The sequence below is a fragment of the Notamacropus eugenii genome, chromosome 6, assembly GCF_028372415.1.
Source record: "Notamacropus eugenii isolate mMacEug1 chromosome 6, mMacEug1.pri_v2, whole genome shotgun sequence".
NCBI classification, from domain to species: Eukaryota; Metazoa; Chordata; class Mammalia; order Diprotodontia; family Macropodidae; genus Notamacropus; species Notamacropus eugenii.
In genome coordinates, this window is record NC_092877.1 from 379,101,081 (window position 1) to 379,119,068 (window position 17,988).

Sequence of the window (17,988 nt, forward strand, 5' to 3'; positions counted from 1 at the left end):
AGCATTCAGCACAGTGCCTGGCACACTGGAAGCACTATATAAATGAACGTTGACTATTATTATTATTATTATTATCGTGCTGGGTCTGGAGTGAGACCTGAGTTCTAATCTGATCTCACACACTTACTAGCTGCATGACTCTGAATAGGTCACTAAAGTCGATGTTTGCCTCAGTTTCCCCTGATGGCACCTACCTTGTAGGATTACTGTGAGGATCAAATGAGATACGGTGTTTACGAAGCGCTTGGCACCGTACCTGGTCCATAATTGGACATAATCAGAATGCTTATTTCCTCTCTTTCTCCTTTCCCCTTCCCCCATTAGCTGAGCTTCCCCTTCTGTGAAGTGAGAGGGTTGGACAAGGTGGCTTTTGGAGTCCTTTCCAGTGTGGGGTCTGGGATGCCTTGGTCCATGATGAAGCCAAGCCATGAGGCTTTCTGCTCTGGAGCTGTGATCCAGATCTTTTCATTCTGATCTTTGACGTTGCAGGGGTCTCTGATTATGTGAAGGTGGGTGTTCCCTCCTCCAATGCACATCTCAGCCCCTTTGTAAATCAGAAGATTGGGTGGCTCCATGACCTGTGTGCCTATGACCTTGCGAGAAAGGTCAGGGGAGGAGCCCTGGAGTCCTGACATCTCAGCAGGCTGCTTTTGCAGTTAGAGGGGTACAGACTCCCTGAGAAGCCAGACGTGAGCTTCAGAACCCAGCTTTCCTGAACTGGAAGGAGGTGGGACTGGTATTGTGCCAGTCTGAGCCTACACCCTCCAGATACTGAGGGGGCAGAGAAGACTGCTGAGGAAATGGCCCCTTCCTAGCCCTTCCTAAAGGTGACTTGACTGACATTCAATGGGACTTAGCCACTAGTCACTGGTACCTAACAGAGGGGTGTGTGTGTGTGTGTGTGTGTGTGTGTGTGTGTGTGTGTGTGTGTGTGTGTGTGTGTGTGTGTGTGTGTGTGTGTGTAGGCACCCAGTGGGGGTCTGAGCCAATGACATTAGAGAAGGAAAACCCCTAAGTCCTCAGGCTGCCCTGACTCTGGGAAAGAGGAGGCATTTCCATAGCACCTACTATGAATTATTTCATTTGATCCTTACAAAATCCTATTATCCCTATTTTACAGTTCAGAAAACTAAGGCAAACACGGTTAAGTGACTTGCCCAGGGTCACACAGCTAGGAAGTGTCTCAGCCCAGATGTGAACCCTACCTTCCTGACTCCGGGCCCAGTGCTCTATCCACTGCACCACTCAGCCTCTGGAATAGTGAGACCAAAGGATTGTGAGTCACAACAATAGGACCCATTTAGATTTAGAGTTGGAAGGTACCTTGAAAGTCTGTTTGGTATGATCTGATGATGTCTAGTCACCCCCCCTCCTCATTCTTCATTTAAAGAAGCTGAGGCTTTCTACTTCCTCATGTGGGGTGCTCCCTCCAACAGGAAGCCTTCCAGACCTTCCCTCCCTCAAGTTCCCTTGCATTTACTTTTGGATTTACATGTCACATCCCTCAGGAGAATGGCAGGTTCTATCTGTCTTCATCTTTGGATCTCCAGCTTTGGAGTCATAGTAAATGTCTGATCAAAAATGGCTGAATTAAATTAAATTGGGACAAGGTGACAGTGCCTTCAACCACCATGGAGGCTGATGGAGGGGTAATTTTTTGGGGTATGGGTGGGGGATCAGGGAATTTCTTAGAGTTGTTATGATGCCACACAAGGAGCTTCCAACCATGTCCAAATCAGTCTGAGGATTAATTGAATACATTCAGGAGCCCCAAGATCAAGTTACCACCTCCCCCCTCTCCTTACCTAGGAGGGCACCCCCACAGAAAGGCCGCCCATTCTTGAACAGCATGGCAATCCATGGGGAGGTCCCCCTCTGTGCTGAGCGCCCACTGACTATCCTGGCCAGCAGCTGCCTGGAGAACTTGGGGATCCCACACACTGCAGCCAGGGGAGGGAGGAACACAGTGAGGTTGTTGGGGCCCAGGTTTCAAGAGTTGTATTCTGAGAGGGGTCTCCTCCCATCCCATCAACCATCCCCACCGCTAACCTGTGGCCTCCAAGAGCTATGTTCCTTTCCCTGCAGGACTTTTGTCCCCTTCCGATGAGGAGATAGCCCCCTAAACCTTTACAGGGAAGATTGTTTTAACCAATAAACTAAACCCTCTTCCCACCATCTTCTGCTTTGAAAGGTTAGTTCTGGTAGGATGCAGGTCAAAACACTCAGGTCTGACTTCCGTGGCTGAGGTCAGGTGACCATCCACTCTTGGATTCCTCTCCTACAGTCCCATGCTCATCAAACATGACTTTCCTCTTTAATAGTTTGAACTTTGGGTGCCACCCCAGGAAATGCTGCCCATCAGAAATCGAGACCCTGGAGGATTGTCTGGAACCAATGAAATGATGTGGGAGTATGTCCCAAGTTCATGGCCATTTAATGTGGCAGGGTGTAAGTGGGGAGCCAGCACCTTACCCCTGACCTGTGGCTGGCCACTAGGCTTGAACGACTCCCTGCCCAGAGCACCGCTAAGCTGAGCAGTTCAGTAGGGTCAGTGTTGCTGATAAAGGAAGCTCTATTTTTCACCCTTTCCTTCTCTCCCCACTCATACCTACAAGATGATAACTATTACCAGCAAAGGACAAAGCCTTTCATTCATCAGGAGTGGTTCTGCAAGAGCCTTCCGCTCTGACTCCTGCTCAAACTAAGGGGTGAATGGCTAATACCAGAATCTTCCTGGAGTGTGGGTCTTCATAGAAGGGTGGAGATGGGCAGGAGGGATTGAGGGCCCAGAAAGGAGAGAAGGGGACTCTGAAAGCTTTACCTGCTTCCCCCTGGGCCTGGGGCTATGGTTTTACAGTTAAGTCCTGGTGAATGGAAGAAGCTGTGGAGGGCTGAGGAACAGCTGCCCATGGTACCCTAAAGGGACTCTCTGATGTGGGGAGCCCATAAGCATCCCACATGCCTCCTTAGGCTCCCTGTTCAGCAATGACACAAATCAACCTGGGGGAGGTGGGGCTGGGTCAGTGATGGTCAAGGATTACAGATTCTCAGTCCAGAGCCCCCTAATTCTGTGCCAGCCTGAAGAAATTCTGTTGACCATACCTGCATTACATTGCCTCCTTCTAGAGAAAGAGACAGAAGGGCCCTTAGGGGGGGTCTAGTCCAGTCCCCTCATTTTATAGATGAAGAAACTGAGGCCAGAGAGGGGAGGGGATTTGTCCTGGGCTACACAGGTACTAAGTGGCTGAGTTAGGATTCCAACTCTTGTCATGCTACTCTTTACCTTTATTCCTGTGCAGTGGGTGTGGATTTGTCTCCTAGTAGGAGGAAGTGGGAAAAATGCTCAACTTGGTCCCACATCCAGAGTTGGAATCCTGGCCCTGTCACATCCTAGCTGTGTGACCTTGGACAAATCACTGAATGTGGCCATGCCTCAGTTTCTCTATCTGTAAAATGAAGGGGTTGGCCCTGATGACTTGTTAGGACCCTTTCAGACATTGATCTGTGATCCAATGAGTGAAAAGGTGAGTCACCAGGGAGTCAGAAGGCGGGTCCTAGAACAGAACTGCCACCTGCTCCATTTCTGTTCAGAGGGACTTTATTCCCAACTCAGTCCCCGAGGAAAGGAGGGCAGTGGGAGCCAAAGCACCTCACAGACCTGGTGAAGCTTATGCTGTGGAATATGAACTGTGCAGGACCTTCAGCTTGGGCAGATAGAAGAGTTGGGTACTTGTCACCCTCGGAAGGTCAGAAAAGTATTTTCCTGCCGGTCCTATGGGAGTCTCTTGCCTACAGTCTCTGCCCGAATTCTTTGGCAGGGGGCATGAACAGGGGAGCAGAGGGACCCCCACCCCCTTCCCACGGTGAGAGCTCCCTGCAAAGTCTGGACAGGATTGAAGTCAAGGTCAGGACAAGAGAGAAATATAGGAGGCCTGAGGAAAGATGTTGGGAGGGAGTATACTTTGACCTAAGACCCCTAGAGCCCTTGGAAGGGAGGGGAAGGTTCTGAACATCCATCCTCCCCTGAGACAGCTGGGCTGGTTGTTGCTCTCTGTGGAGATCAGAGGTTGGCACTTTGGTGGGGAGTGTGAGGGCCCAATGGGGCATGAGAGTCAGAGCTCACTGGTGCTCTAGGAGTCACCTCCAAAGTAGGTCTTCTGATCCAAATCTCTCATTTTATAGGTAATGTGGTTGAGAAGCTTGTTGAAGGTGGTCAGAAGCAGGACCAGAGCCCAGTCTATCATCTTAGGAGGCAGGCGCAAGAGGTGAAGGATGCTGTCAGATCCCGAGGAAGAATGGGGGATCATCAGACTGGACTCTCAGGCCCTGGGCATTACCTTCATCTTGGCATTGCCTGAGGACATTTAGAAATGTCCATGAGGGGCTATGTCTGTGATCTTGAACCTCAGGGCAGTTTTGGGGGGTGGCTTAGGAGAGGGGTGAATTGGGGATATTTCTTCCAGCCTGGGTCTTGACTCTTTGAGTCCCATTTGGCTACTCAGGGGCAAAGTCTACCTGAGAGCATAGGGCCAAGGGAAGATGGGGGCTTCTAGCTTCCTTTGGTAAGTTCTGAACCACTCTAAATGAGTGTCTTGGGAAATCTGGGCCTTTGTCCTCCCTCCCCCTGAGATCTGCTAAGTGGCTTGGAACTTAAAGAACCACCAGATGGTGGAGCAGAGGGATATTTGCCCTAGGAACACTGGAAGTCTCAAGGACTCTTTCAGGCCTAGAATGATTCATGCCTCAGAATAGCTTTGCCAAGGGAGTAGATCTAGTGAGGGCCCCTGAACTTCTGGGCTTCTGAGAGATCCCATGTGTTACAGAAAGGTAGGCGCTCTTGGGATTTTGATTCCATGTCAGCAGAGGAAGCCCGGCTGGGAAGGGCATGGAGTGATGTGGTGGGGATACACCATCTTGTTTTGCTCACGGAACCAAATGGGTAGAGGAGAGAAGTCTTCCCAGGACCACTGAAAGACTGGGAGGGGGCTTCACCGCTCTGCCTCCATTTCCACCTCCACCTGGCCCTGAGGGGTGCCCAGCTGGGACCACACCCAGTGCACATAGTTGGAAACTTTGGTATAGACTCCGTACACCTGCTTGCTGCCACACTCTTCAGGGCCGCCCCAGGACACGAGCCCTTGGGCCACCCAGCGTTGGCTCAGCGGGTCCTGGATGACAAAGGCTCCTCCGCTGTCCCCCAAGCAGGTGTCTTTACCTCCTTCGTAGTACCCTGCGCAAAACATGTTCTCTGTGACACTGTAGTTACCAGATCGTGACTCGTAACTCGCCTTACACTCTGCGTGAAGTACCACGGGCAGCTTCACGTACTGCAGGATGTCCGACAGGGTGCGCATGCCGCTGCTGATGACCTCGTCCACCGTAACGTTGGGGTTGGAGATGCCCCAGCCAGCCACCAGGCCCAGCGTGTTGGGCAGTGGCCCCTCGGGCTCTGGCCCGGGCAAGCAGACGGGCATGATGTGGGGCCCCAGGGGCACTGGCTCCCTCAGCTGGACCAGGGCAATGTCGTTATTATAGTTCTGGATGTCAAAGTCAGGGTGCAGGATCACACTCGCCGCGGTGCGGTTGACCGCGCCAGACTTGTCCCGAACGTCGTGCAAACCCAAGTAGACAGTAACGTGCTCCTTGGAGACTGGGATGACAGTGTTGTCCCTTCGCTGGGAGCGCAGCACGTGGGCTGCTGTCAGGACCCAAGATTCTGAGAGCAGGGCCCCACTCCCAAACCACTTGTCATTGGGTACCCGGGAGGTATCCTCCACCACGATCAGAGCCTGCCAGGGGAAGAAGCCGGGCTCAGCATTCCGGCCCCCGATGATCCTCTTGACCAGGACGGGCAGGGAATGGGAGGGTTGGCCACACACTGCAGGAGGGGAGAGGAAGGAAAGCGAGAGACACAAAGAAACCAGATCACCAGAAGCAGACCCGGAGCAGGAAGCACAGCGATGCCACACCGTCCATAGATTATGCCATCCTGAGGGTCTGGTCTAGTCTCTATTGTCTGCCCCCTCCCTTCCTTGCCTCACATCCTCTCCTCTCCAGCCTCGGTATCAATAAAGAAATAGATACCCACTGTCGTTTCTCTATGTTCCAAGCCAATGGAACATTGAGAAAAGGAACCGGGCCCTGATGATCCTTAAAACCACCCCCTTTCCCTTTTAAGGCATTTCCTTCAGACTTTATTTCGGGCAGTAGATTGGCTTTCTTGATCATGGGCGGAATTATCCCAAGTTACCCCTGAGGGCAGAGATAGATTCATCTTGTCTTTGTGTAACCAAAACCTAGCATAATGCTGAGCATACAGTAAGTGTTTAATAAACGCTTACTGAATCCAGTTCAATAGCATTGCACTGAGTTATGTTGAATAACAGGTTAGTGAACTCCCTGTCCCTAGGGGAGTCTGGGGAGGGCACCTGGTGTTTCCGAGCTGCTGTTTTTGGGCTGGGGTCAGAGGGACATGGCTCCCAGGATAAAGGGACCAAGGATTTCACCTACTGTACCTCTCTCTCTTTTTCTGAGCTTTTCCACCTTGTGCCTTCCCCCTGAGGAGGCATCTTCCTTCCACCTGTAAACATCCTCTACCCATGCTAGTGTGTGTGCTCTCTCCTCCCTTAGACCTTGAGCTCCTCAAGGGCAGGGATCATTGAATGCTTTTCTTTGTAGGCCAAGTGCCTGACTCAGTATCTGACACATGGTAGGAGCTTAATAAATGCTTGGTATTAAACTGATTCAGACTCAGTTCAAATGCAGGAAAAGTGATATTTGGCAAGGAGCATTAGCAAGGGGAGCAGGGTTCTCGGATGCTAATCCTAGATGATAGACGTTCTTCTCCCCCTTTCCATGGTGCCTCAGTTTCTCCACCTGTCAATGAAGGAATACTATTTCCCTCTCCCATTTCTCTGTTTCCTTGTATTCTCAGTATAAATTCCATATTGGCCATTTTCTTTCATTGCCTCAGATCAAGGAGTTCTAGAAAGTGTGTGGGGGCAGTGTGCGTGTGTGTGTGTGTGTGTGTGTGTGTGTGTGTGTGTGTGTGTGTGTGTGTGCTGGAAATAGAGAGGGCCTGGAGTCAGGTTGAGTCTTGGGTTTGCCTTGTACATCGTGTGACTTTGAGGAAGTCATAAGGCCATAGGGATACTAGAAGTCATCTGATCCAGGCCCCTGATTTTAGAGGGCAGGCCTCAGTTTCCTCATTGGTGGCTACTCAGTGATCTCTCAGTTTCCATCCAGTGATGTCTCTGTGAGTCTGGAATTCCAGGCCAGTGGTGATGCCAAGCTACACTCTTCCTGAACCCCCAGGGGGGTTCTGAGAATATACCACATCTGGGATCAATCTTTCAGTGACACACTCATTTAGGGCTATTTATGTTTTCCCTGACATTGGGCTGGATTAATTTGAGTCATTCCTTATTTCAGGGAGATTTTTCAGATTGAATAGTGTATATGTCTCTTGAGGCCAGGGCCTGTTTAATTTTTCTCTTTGGGCACAGTGCCTTGAATTTTTTCAGTTCAGATTTGGTGCCTGGTAGGTAGTAAGTGCTTAATAATGCCTGTTTATTAGTGTAAAGTACTCCCAGTAAGGAAATTCCCTTTATCAGTGCAGAAAGGGAATGCTCTGACCTTAATAGGGTTTTTAGAATCACCTGGGCCACTGAGAGGATGACTTGCCCAGGGTCATTCAGTTGCTACAGGTCAGAGTAAGGAAAGGACTTGAATCTACATCTCCCTGACTCCAAGATCAGCTTCCACTCCTGTAATCTGCCTCTTGCCTGGTATATATGAAGTGCTTAATAAATGCTGCATGTGACTCCAAATTAAATTGAATGTCAGTGGCCTTGTAGTCAGCCTAACTGCATTCCAGCAGGCCATGTAAGTCCTGAAAAATGCAGAAGACTTTACACAAATAAAAATTAAAAGGCCAAACCGGCTAACCACCCACCCCCCGTCCCTGTTCCCAACAAGTCCTCCTATATTGAAGTGAGTAATGGTAATCATAATTATAAACTTTGATAGGAAATATATGCTACATACTTTGAACTTGCCACATGGGATTGCACTGGTGTGATTGCAACACCCAGATTGTAACTTGTCATGGATCCACAGCCCTCAAAATTCAGCTGTGTTGTGTCTCTCTAAATTTAGCTGGGCTGTTTCTCAGGTGACAGACACTTGATCTGGAGCTGAGCCTGTACTGAAGGCTCTTCCAGTCTAGTAGGGACTTGTTCTTCCCTGGTATAGCCTGTGAAAGCTCCGAATAATTTTAACATAGAGATGTGGTTCATCTGATCACGGAGATCTGGTTTCATAAATGGCAAATCCAGGGCAGATATTAGCTGATATTTATCTAGTCCTTTAAGTTTAACCAAGAAATAGACCAAGAAGTAGGCATCAATGAAATCCTCATTTTACAAATGAGAAACCTGAGGCACAGGGAAGAGGTTGGCTCGTGTAAGTGCTGGAGGGACTCAAACCCAGGCTACTCCTGACCCCAAGTCCAGACCTCACTCCTTCAGACTAAAATTTAGCAAAGTAATGTCACATTAGCAAAAGCATATTCTTGTCAACTTTAAAACAATAACAAAAATAATTCCTTAACTTAAAAGTTTGGTAAAAAAAACCCCCATAATATAAAAATATTTTACTGTGTTGTTTGTTCCGAATTCAGATTTTTTTTTTCTGTCCTTGGGGAGCTTCCTCCTCCCAAATAAGAGACAGACCTTCCAGATTGTTCTGGGCAGCTGATCTCCCTTGGGCTGCCCCATGGTTACTTGACACTCCATTTTCTAATCCCATTTATATTTTGGCAGAGATGTTAGCTAAGTCCAGAAAACATGGGCTGGAGGTGACTGCTGATAGGTGAAGTTGAAATACAGAGAGGAGCACATATTTAGCTAGCCCCAATGAGCTCAGGTCTTCTGGGCCAGAAGGCTCCACCCTTCATACAGACCGTGCCATCCAATCTATCTAACCCATGCTTGCATGCATCTGTTAGTTTGGGGCAGCTGGGTCCCTGATTAGAGAGGCATGCCTTAGTGACTAAAGCAGAAGACATGTGGCAATATTCTATGAAAGGGGCATCTCCTATTGAGCAAGGAAAATAGCCAAGGAAGCTTGACAGAGAGACCTGGAGGCCAGACATAGAAGCTTGCCAGATTTCAGGGACCATGCTTGTGAGCATGAAGGTGGGGGAACTCAGAGGGGAGGTCTCCAGTTAATATTGATGCAGTCAGCCAATTAAATACGTCTTATTGGGGAAGGGCATGCTGAACTGTAGAGCAATCTTCTGGGTGGGCTGATGTGGGTGCTACGCTCAATGGCCAGGGCAGGGGAAGGTGGCATAATCTAAAAGCAATGATGCCTGGGTCCTTTTGTGAGCCGTCCATCATTGCTCCCTGGAGCCCCAAGGTACCTTTTGGGGAGGAAGGGTCTTAGCAAAGTCTGCTCCGCCGAGGAAAGCCCCAACATGCACATGCCCCAGCTGGAGTCCTGGCACCTGGTCCCCTTCCCAGAGTGAGATGGTCTTCCAAATGGCCTCAGCTGATGAGAGAGAAACTCAGACAACTCGTCCCCTTGTCCATGTCTGGGGCTGGGGGCTCGGCAGTGAGTCCTTGGCAAACCAATGTCCTCCTAGCATCCCCTGTGTCAAACCTGTGTGCCCCATGTCTAGAGCACCAATGGCCTGGCCCTCCCTCATACCTTCTGATTCACTTAGAATTTCTTCACAGAATAAAAAAACCTTGGAATTCTTTTCTGGAAGCTTGGAATGGAAAACCATTTCCGGGCCTAATGGGTTTCAGCTGTTCTCTTCCTCAGAGCCAACAATGTCCCAGAAACACATTTTTGATGCCCAGTGGGGGCTCCTGTCACCAGCGTCCAAGCCAGATGTTTGCTGGCCTTCACTGGAGGCCTCCAGCCTTGGGGACCTGGAGGCTGTGTCCACTCCCTCCCCCAATTGCAGGACAGGCCACAGGCCATGGGATTCATCCTCCAGCAGTCTGCTGTTGATCACTCACCAGGAGTTATTGGGTGCTGTGCATCCAATTTGGTCAAAGTCTCGCATGGCTGGGTCTGACATGAATATGGCTGGAACATCTTGTCTTCTCCTCCCTCCCAGACTTATGTTTGCCCTTCAGAGTTCTCTCATGCCACAAGAGGCTTGGCTCAAAGTCCTTCCTCATCTGGGCCCAACCTACCTTCTAGGTTGTTATACCGTCTTCTTCCTGTCTCCTGCAATCTAGCCACATTGTCCTTCTTTTTCTGTTGTAACCTTGCACTTTCCATGCTCCATACCTTTGCCCTTGTGGTGGCCCCTGCCTGGAATACATCCCCGCTTCACCTCGACCTTTCAGAATCTTGGGCATTCTTCTAAGCTCACCTCAAGCACCATTCCGTAATGGGGCATTTCCTAACCCAGGAGCTGTGGGCTCCTCTCTACAAAATTGGAATATTTATTTTGCATGGTTTCTATCTCTATGCTCCGGAGGGGAATGGGTGGCCTTGGCAATGGGCTTTCCCTATTGTTGGACGTCCTTAAGCCAAAGCAGATGTATGGTAGAGAGAGGGGCTTTTGTTCACGTTTAGAGTGGATATGAGGCCTTTGAAGTCTCCTGCATCTGTGGGATTTTGAGATGGGAAAGGAGAGGCCTGAGGTGAGAGTAGTGGTCAATCCTGGACCTGAAATCAGGTAAGGCATGGGGAGGAAGACCCCCCCAGCCTGCTGTCCTATACCAAAGTGGACTTTTGTCAGCTGTGAAAAGAAGGAAGCTTCTGTGCCCCCTTGACCTGCACCTGGGTGCTGATGGGTCCCTCCACACAGAACCCTGGTTCCCACCTCAGGTGGGGCCCCCTAAGTTCTTCCTCCCTGCTCTTGCTTTGGAATCTCCAGCTCCCTTTAAAACCAGACCCAAGGGCAGCTCTCACAAGAAGTCTCTCGTGCTGGCCACATCTCAGCTCTTCCTCTAATACTTCCTATATATCAGTATATGTTAGCATTCACTTAATTGTGCATATATTATTTTCTCTTGATAGAATGCCAGCTTTTTTGAGGGTGAGGCTTGCCTGGGCATCCCCACTGCCTAGCCCATGCCATGTTTGAAGGAGAGGAGGATGAAGGAAAGGGGGCTCTGGTTTGGACTGACGGCTGTGGGCCACAGAGGACCTGGCCCAGGGCTCCCTGGAGGACAGACTGAAGCTCCACCCAGAAGCTATTTGGAAGAACACAGAGGAGCCTGACTGGCTTCCTGAAGGAAGGCAGGCCTGGCCAGCAGCTGAAGGCTGGGCACAGAGAATGGCTGAGCTGGCCAAGCAGTGGCCAGAGGTCTCGGCCCAGCCCTCTGCCTTCCTCTGGGTGACTCACCAGAGCCTGGAGGCAAATAGCTCTCCTAGTAGAAAGTGGAGCATCACTGTGGGCGGTGGGGTGGGAAGCACGGCCATGATTCAGGGACTAAGGAAGCATGAGGCTTCAAGGAACAGCCATCTTGAGAGGCCAAGTTCAGGCCAAGGGAGGGGCTGGGCTCACTGTCCTCCACCCAGATGTGCAGACTTTGGTGAGATTCTTTATGAGATAATTCCAGTGGGAAGTGGCTGTTTGGGCTTTGTATCCCCAGAGCTCAGCACAGCACCTAGCACACAGTAGGTGCTTCATCAATGCTTGTTGGTTTGACTTGACCTCCTGTTCAGCGGTAGTTCAGACTAACTGACCACTGAGGCCCCGTCCAGCCCTGAGATGCCCACTCCCGATCCCATTGGTCTGAAGAAAGTTTTTAAAAATAAATGATCAATATCACTTCATCCTCCTGGACTGTAGAAACCTTAACTTAGTCGGAACCGGAGACTTTACCATTGATTTACAAGAGGCAGCCACACTTATTCTGGCACAATCTCTGAGATGGAGGGGATCCCAGAAGCATCTTTTCTAACGAATGCCTAAGAAATGCCCTCTGCCACCTGGTCCAGTGAATCTCTCCAGCCCTAATCCACTGTCCAATGGCTCAAGTAGCTACCCCGGGCTGCCAAGACGGTGCCTGCCCCAGGCCCATCCCGACCTCCTCAGTCTTGTAGCATTAGCAGTATCATCAGTATTAACCCCCCTCCCTACCTCTTCTATCAAGCCCAGAACGCCCTTCCTCCTAAACTCTCCGGGTTAAAATCGTTCTTTTTCCTTGAAGCAAGGCGGGATTTTAGTTTTTCTTTTGAAATTCAGTTTCCCAGCCTCTGGCTACATTGTAATCATCAGAAAGATTAATCTCTTTTGACATTAAGTGTTGAGGCACGTGGGCTCTCAGGTCTTTGGGCACTGAGCCAATGAAACGCCCGAGTTTTGGGGAGCTGCTCTTGTGGGCTCTCTGCGCTGAGCCAATCAGATAATGCACGTGGGCTATGCATATGGACTCAGCCAATCAGGTATTATGTATGTGGTCTATGCACCCTGATGAGCCAATCAGATGCCAAGTAAAACCGTGTATATAATCTGGAACATGGATACTTTGTATCGCATGTATTTGTGGAAAGAGAGAGGACCAGGATTTGAATCTGAGTCCTGACATTTCCTGTGCAACCTTGGACAGTTCACTGAACCTCTCAGCCTCAGTTTCCTCTTACGTAAAATGAATGGCTCAGACTAGCTCTCTGCAGTCTCTTCCAGCGTTTACATCTTAATAAATCCAGGGCGTAGAAATCCTAGGTAATAATAAAAATGCATACTTATAGCTCACATTCATATGAGGTTCACTATGATACAAGTACTGTGCTAAATGCTTGACGGTTATTATCTCATTGGAACATCGCGATAACCCTGAGAGGTGGGTGCTATTATTACCCCCATTTTACAGATGAGGAAACTGAGGCAAACAGGGTTAAGTGAATTGCTCAGTCAGACAGCTAATAAGTGTCTGAGGCTGGATTTGAATTCAGGTCTTCCCTGATTCCAGGCTGTCATTCAGTGCACTACTGTGGCCCCCTAGTTGCCTAGAGAACTGCACCAGCCAAGGCTCTTAGACTGAATTGAAATGATAACATCCTTGAGGGCAGAAATTGAGTAACTTTTCATCCTTGATTCTTGAATATCTGAGGGTGTGGATGCTTAGAATATATATAGAATACAGGGGCAGGGTTAGGGGTCTCTGCTTTCATTTTTCTAGGGAAAGTCCTGGGGGAGGACCCTACCTCCACCAGTGCAGGTGGGCACTCCACCTGTGCCTGAGTCTTGGAGACTTGCCTTGAGCACTGAGAAGTTTAAGTGACTTGTCCAGGCTCACAATAGCTCATGAGTGTCTGAGGCAGAACCTGAACCTGGGGCTTCCTGATTTCGAGTCCTGTCACTCCATCTGCTGCCTCTGTTTGGAGTGTATTATAGGTGTTAACAATTATGGGTAAAAACTACATTGAAAGGAGATATGGTCAGATGATTCCAGGAGACCACTCAGGACTCCTCACCTTGCCCTGCTCATCTTGATGCCCAGCCAAGGCCAGGAAGCCTCCCCAGCTGGGCAGAACAAGATCCTGCATGGCCAGGCCTCAAAGCAGGGATTCCAGGGGGTCTGGTCACCTCCTTCCCCTCAGGATGGGCCAGAAGATGGTTGAATACTGGATTTAGACCTGAGAGGAGCCTTTGAGGTCTTGGAGTACAATGTCCTCATTTTATAAACAGGGCCCAGAGAAGTGGGTCACACAGCTAGTGAGTATCTGAAGCAGGATTTGAGCCCAGGTCTTCCTGACTCCAGAACTCCACTCTAGGGAACTGCAGAGAATGTGGAGCAGAGGCCCAAAGGAGGGCCAGAAATTCCTCAGGAGAGATTGAACCACCAAAGCTGGCACAGTCCCTCGGGATGGGGGCTGATCCTTCCAACAGTGGCTGTTCTAACTTGATTTCTGTGTCCTAGGATAGCAACCCTTCAGGGAGGGCCTGTGGCAGGGACAGCTTTGCTGTCAAAGCGAAGAGGAAGATGAAGGGCAGGATGGGAGGGAAGGGCCTTTTTTTGGCATCTGGACAGTGGACAGCAGAGCTCAGGGAGGGAAGATGGGAGGCTTGGCTGCTTTTGTTCTGGAAGCTGATAGCATCACTAAAGCAAATCGTCAAAGAGTCCCTAGGCACATGATAGATGTTCTCTGAGCTCACTCACTGCAGAGGTCTTGGGGCCTGGAGCCTCTGTGGGGAGGTTGCTCTGAGCAGCCGGACCTGGCCTGGCCCAGCTTAGTCCAGTAAGGCCTAATACAAATATAGTATAGTCCAGACCAACTCAGGCCAGCCAAGTTCAGGAAAGCTAAGGAGGCCCAGTCCAGTAAGACCCAATATAAATATAGTATAGTCCAGCCCAGTCTAGCCCAACTTGGCCCAGCTCAGACCAGCCTAACCCAGCCCAGCCCAGCCAAGCCTATTCTAGCCCAGCCCAGTCTAGTCCAACCCAGTCTGGCTTTCCTGGTGAGGTACCTGGTAGACAAGTAGGCAGTTTTTCCCCCAGCTCTCCATTCATCCAGATGCCTTGGGCCTCACAGGTGTATGTGCCTAGAAAGAACCAAAGTAATAGAAGGGTAAAGAGAGACAGACAGAGACAGGGCTGGGGCAGAGAGAGGGAAGGAGAAGAGAAGAGAGAGAGAAGAGGAAGTGGAGAAGGAAGCAGAGACAGATGGACAGATGGACTCTGGGACAGAGATGGGAGCATCCCAGTTTTAGAACCAGAGGTCAGTCCCCTGAGCCAACCCTTCATTTTACAGAGGAGGAAGCAGAAACCCAGAGTGGAAACTATGAGGCTAGTGATGTCAGAGGCAGGATTTGAATTCAGGATCTTTGCCATCACACCTCCCCATAACAATAATTATCCAATAATAACAGCACCTGGCTCCTGGGGCTGCTCTCAGGATCACATGACATGATATTTAAAGCACTTTACAACCCTTACAATGTTATGTGAATGGTAGCCACTACTACTACTACTACTACTACTACTACTACTACTACTACTACTACTACTACTACTATTATTATTGCCTGACTTAACCATCCATGTGCCTGAGTTTCAGCTGCAATATGCTCAAAAAGGGGCATTCAGACACTGCAACTTTCCAGGGAAAGACAGTCACCACAGGAGAGCTCTTCTTCCACTGAGGACCAGCTCTCCGTGTTAGGTCCAGCTGAACTTGACTTCCCCTCCTACTGTCCTCTGGGGCTCACAAAGGAAGCATGATCCCTCTCCCCACGTGCTCCAAAGGCTGATGTATGTCCACAAGTCCTCCCTTTTCTAGGTCCCTTCTCCACCCCGGTCCCTCTCTGAGTCTCTCCCTCTGGACAGCGCTCTTTTTCAAGCGATGCCCAGAAAGTCACAGTGTCCCAATGGAGTCTGAGTGGGGTCTCCTAGGGCAGCCTCTGCTCCTCCCCAACACTGCCCATTCCGGACTCCACTTCAACGACCCCCAAGGACAGCTGCTGCCAGGGACCCGACGTCCCATTTTTGATCCTTCCTGAAGAGCCATGAGAAACAGCTAGGCACCAAGCTAAATCAGAGATGGGTTCAAGACCTTCCCGGACCCGGACCCAGACCTCGCTGTGTAACCTTGGGGAGCTTCTACACCTGTCTCTAGGATTAAGAATAGAAGAGGGTGAAAAAAAATGTTCTCCTGTCTTGGTGGAGGAAGCCTCCTCCCCCAGGAGTGCCTTTAACCAATGAAGTGACTTTCCTGAACAGGCCACTGAAGGGTCTTGGGGTCACATCTTATGGGACTCTATTTCTGGTGCTGGGAGTGCACATCCTGGGGGTCTCCTCACAGAAAATGTATTGGAATACCAGTCCTTGTCTCCTCCCACCCTCTGAAGCGAGCCAGCGTTCGGGGTGGGGGGGGGAGGCCTCACCTGTGATATTGGGAAACAGCTTGTAATAGGGCCGCTGGCAGGAGTAGTGGACCTCGGATTTATACGTGGTGGCGTTGTTCCTGGTGGCGAAGGTGACGAGCCCGTGCTCCAGCTCCTCTGGCCTGCTGCAGTCTACAACTGAGAAGACAATCAGCCTGGATGCCTCCCCCATCCCTCGAGCCCATTTCTGGAATGAGCTCCGTGGGGAAGGAGAGCTGACCCCTCTCCCTCAAACACTCCCATCTCTGGGTCCCCAAAGTTACATCACTAACCTAGGCCCTGCAGCGTTCCACCTGCTTTAGGCACCAGAACAGAGACTCTTGGGGTGACATTTGACTGCACTGACAACACCCCCCTTCCTCACCCACCCCCTCCCCCCACTTTAAGCGGTTCTTCCAGCTTCAACTTCAGAGCAAGGAAGAGTCTAATTCTAGTCAGCTCCCGGTTACACAACTTGGCCTGTGCAGGAGGAAGCATGGGAAGAAATCCTGACACTTCCTTGTCTCCTTTCAGATGGTCAGTGGTTTTTGGAACTGAATCCTGGTGGTCACTCTGGCTTGGAACATAATGGCAGGGGGGAGGGAGAAGCCCCTACTTTTATGGAATGAGCAGTTTGTTCTACCTAGAATCTTGGGGGATGCAGGACTTCCCCAGCCAGCACTGGAAGGCCTTCTTTTACTCTTTTCTCTGTCCCTTGTTTTGGGGGCTTGCATCTCATTTCTGGAGAGTCCCTTTTTCCTTTTTCCTGACTCCTTGGAACCCAGCTTTTGATATCACAGATGCCCTAAACTCCATAAAATCCCCATGGGACCCCAGCCTGATGTGTGATCAGGCCATTTCCTGGGGCTGCGACCTGGAAGGATGGGTAGAGTAGGGACTTTAGCAAAACTGTGTATGGGGCTTGAAATTTAGACATGTACAGAGGACTGCACCCCAGAACCCCGCTGGGCATTTCTCTGTCCAAGTGGGCCAGAAAAAACTCAGTCTTTTTATTCTCTCAATGTTGTGAGGCTTTGCAATGTTCACCATTACAACAGAAAACTCCACAAACGAGTTCTCTTATCCTAGGGTGATGGTGACTTATTTCAAGCAAGCATTTATACAACAAAATCCAAGTCCAACGAAACACTGGTAGGTGGTTGCGATGATATTTTCCAGGTTCATCATTTTGTATTTCATATATTTACAGACTCATCGGTTCTTTGGGAGTCCCTGTTCTTTCTTCCACCTCAACATTCGGTGTTGGGGTCAGACCCTGGCATTCAGCTAGTCCTGGTGGAAATTCACTATCACTGGGTTCCCTTATCGCCTTCTCCCTTTTTTGAGATTTCTGGAGGAACCGAATCATCTCTATCCCCCAGAGAACCAAGGGAAGAGAGAGTCACTGAAGTCCCATCTCTGTGGCTTTTACTCACTCTCTCACCTGCCCAGACCAGGTGGCTTCCAGCCCATTTCATGGTCCAGGATCCTATATTTCCAGCCTGTCTCTTAGCAGTACTAAGGCTTGAGGTACTGCCCATTTTCCTGTGAAACAGACATACCTTTCATTCAAAGGGTGACATTCACAAGTTCATCTACACAGAGAGAGTGCAAAAGAGAAACTCATTTACGAAAAGTTTAGCTCTGGGAAATTGTACTCTGGTATCCTGTACTCTGGTGAAAGCCCTCCTTCCTGGAATCAGCAGTATTTTCCTGTACTTCTGTAGACCCTTCTCTTTCTCCTCAGTTTTACTCCCATTAATTTCAGGTTCTGAGCCAGAAGAATCTTGAAGGACTCAATGGATTCCATTGGGATCTATATCTATATCTATCTATCATCTATCCATCTATCCATCTATCCATCTATCTATCTATCTATCTATCTATCTATCTATCTATCTATCTATCTATCTATCTATCTATCTATCATCTGTCTATCTATCTGTAGTAGACATGTCACAGCTGACTTGCAACAAATGCCATAACGTCTAGAGTCATCAACCAAAAGAGCTGGCAATGTTTTTGAATGGGCTGGGCATTGTGAAATACGAATGGAAACACAGGAGAGAACTGACTTAAGCTGTAAATGTGCCTTAGGTAACACAACTACAGCTTTCAAAGTTGACTTGGCCAAATAATCTTAATTCTAT

The 17,988-nt window shown here is 49.6% G+C and overlaps 1 protein-coding gene across 4 annotated transcripts in view; it reads right to left on the minus strand.

Annotated features, from left to right (window-relative positions):
• Positions 1-17,988, minus strand: part of MASP1 (MBL associated serine protease 1) — a 93,908-nt gene that overhangs the window by 16,295 nt on the left and 59,625 nt on the right. For 2 of the 4 annotated variants that reach the window (XM_072618821.1, XM_072618818.1), the window contains 3 exons: positions 15,860-15,997; positions 14,444-14,518; positions 3,581-5,878 (listed from right to left, as the gene is read on the minus strand). In XM_072618821.1, the coding sequence (XP_072474922.1) occupies positions 4,989-5,878; positions 14,444-14,518; positions 15,860-15,997 (1,103 nt within the window). In that variant the 3' untranslated portion in view covers positions 3,581-4,988. Of the gene's footprint in view, positions 1-1,805; positions 1,941-3,580; positions 5,879-14,443; positions 14,519-15,859; positions 15,998-17,988 lie in introns of those variants that run through there. The other 2 variants (XM_072618819.1, XM_072618820.1) reach the window with 2 other exon arrangements.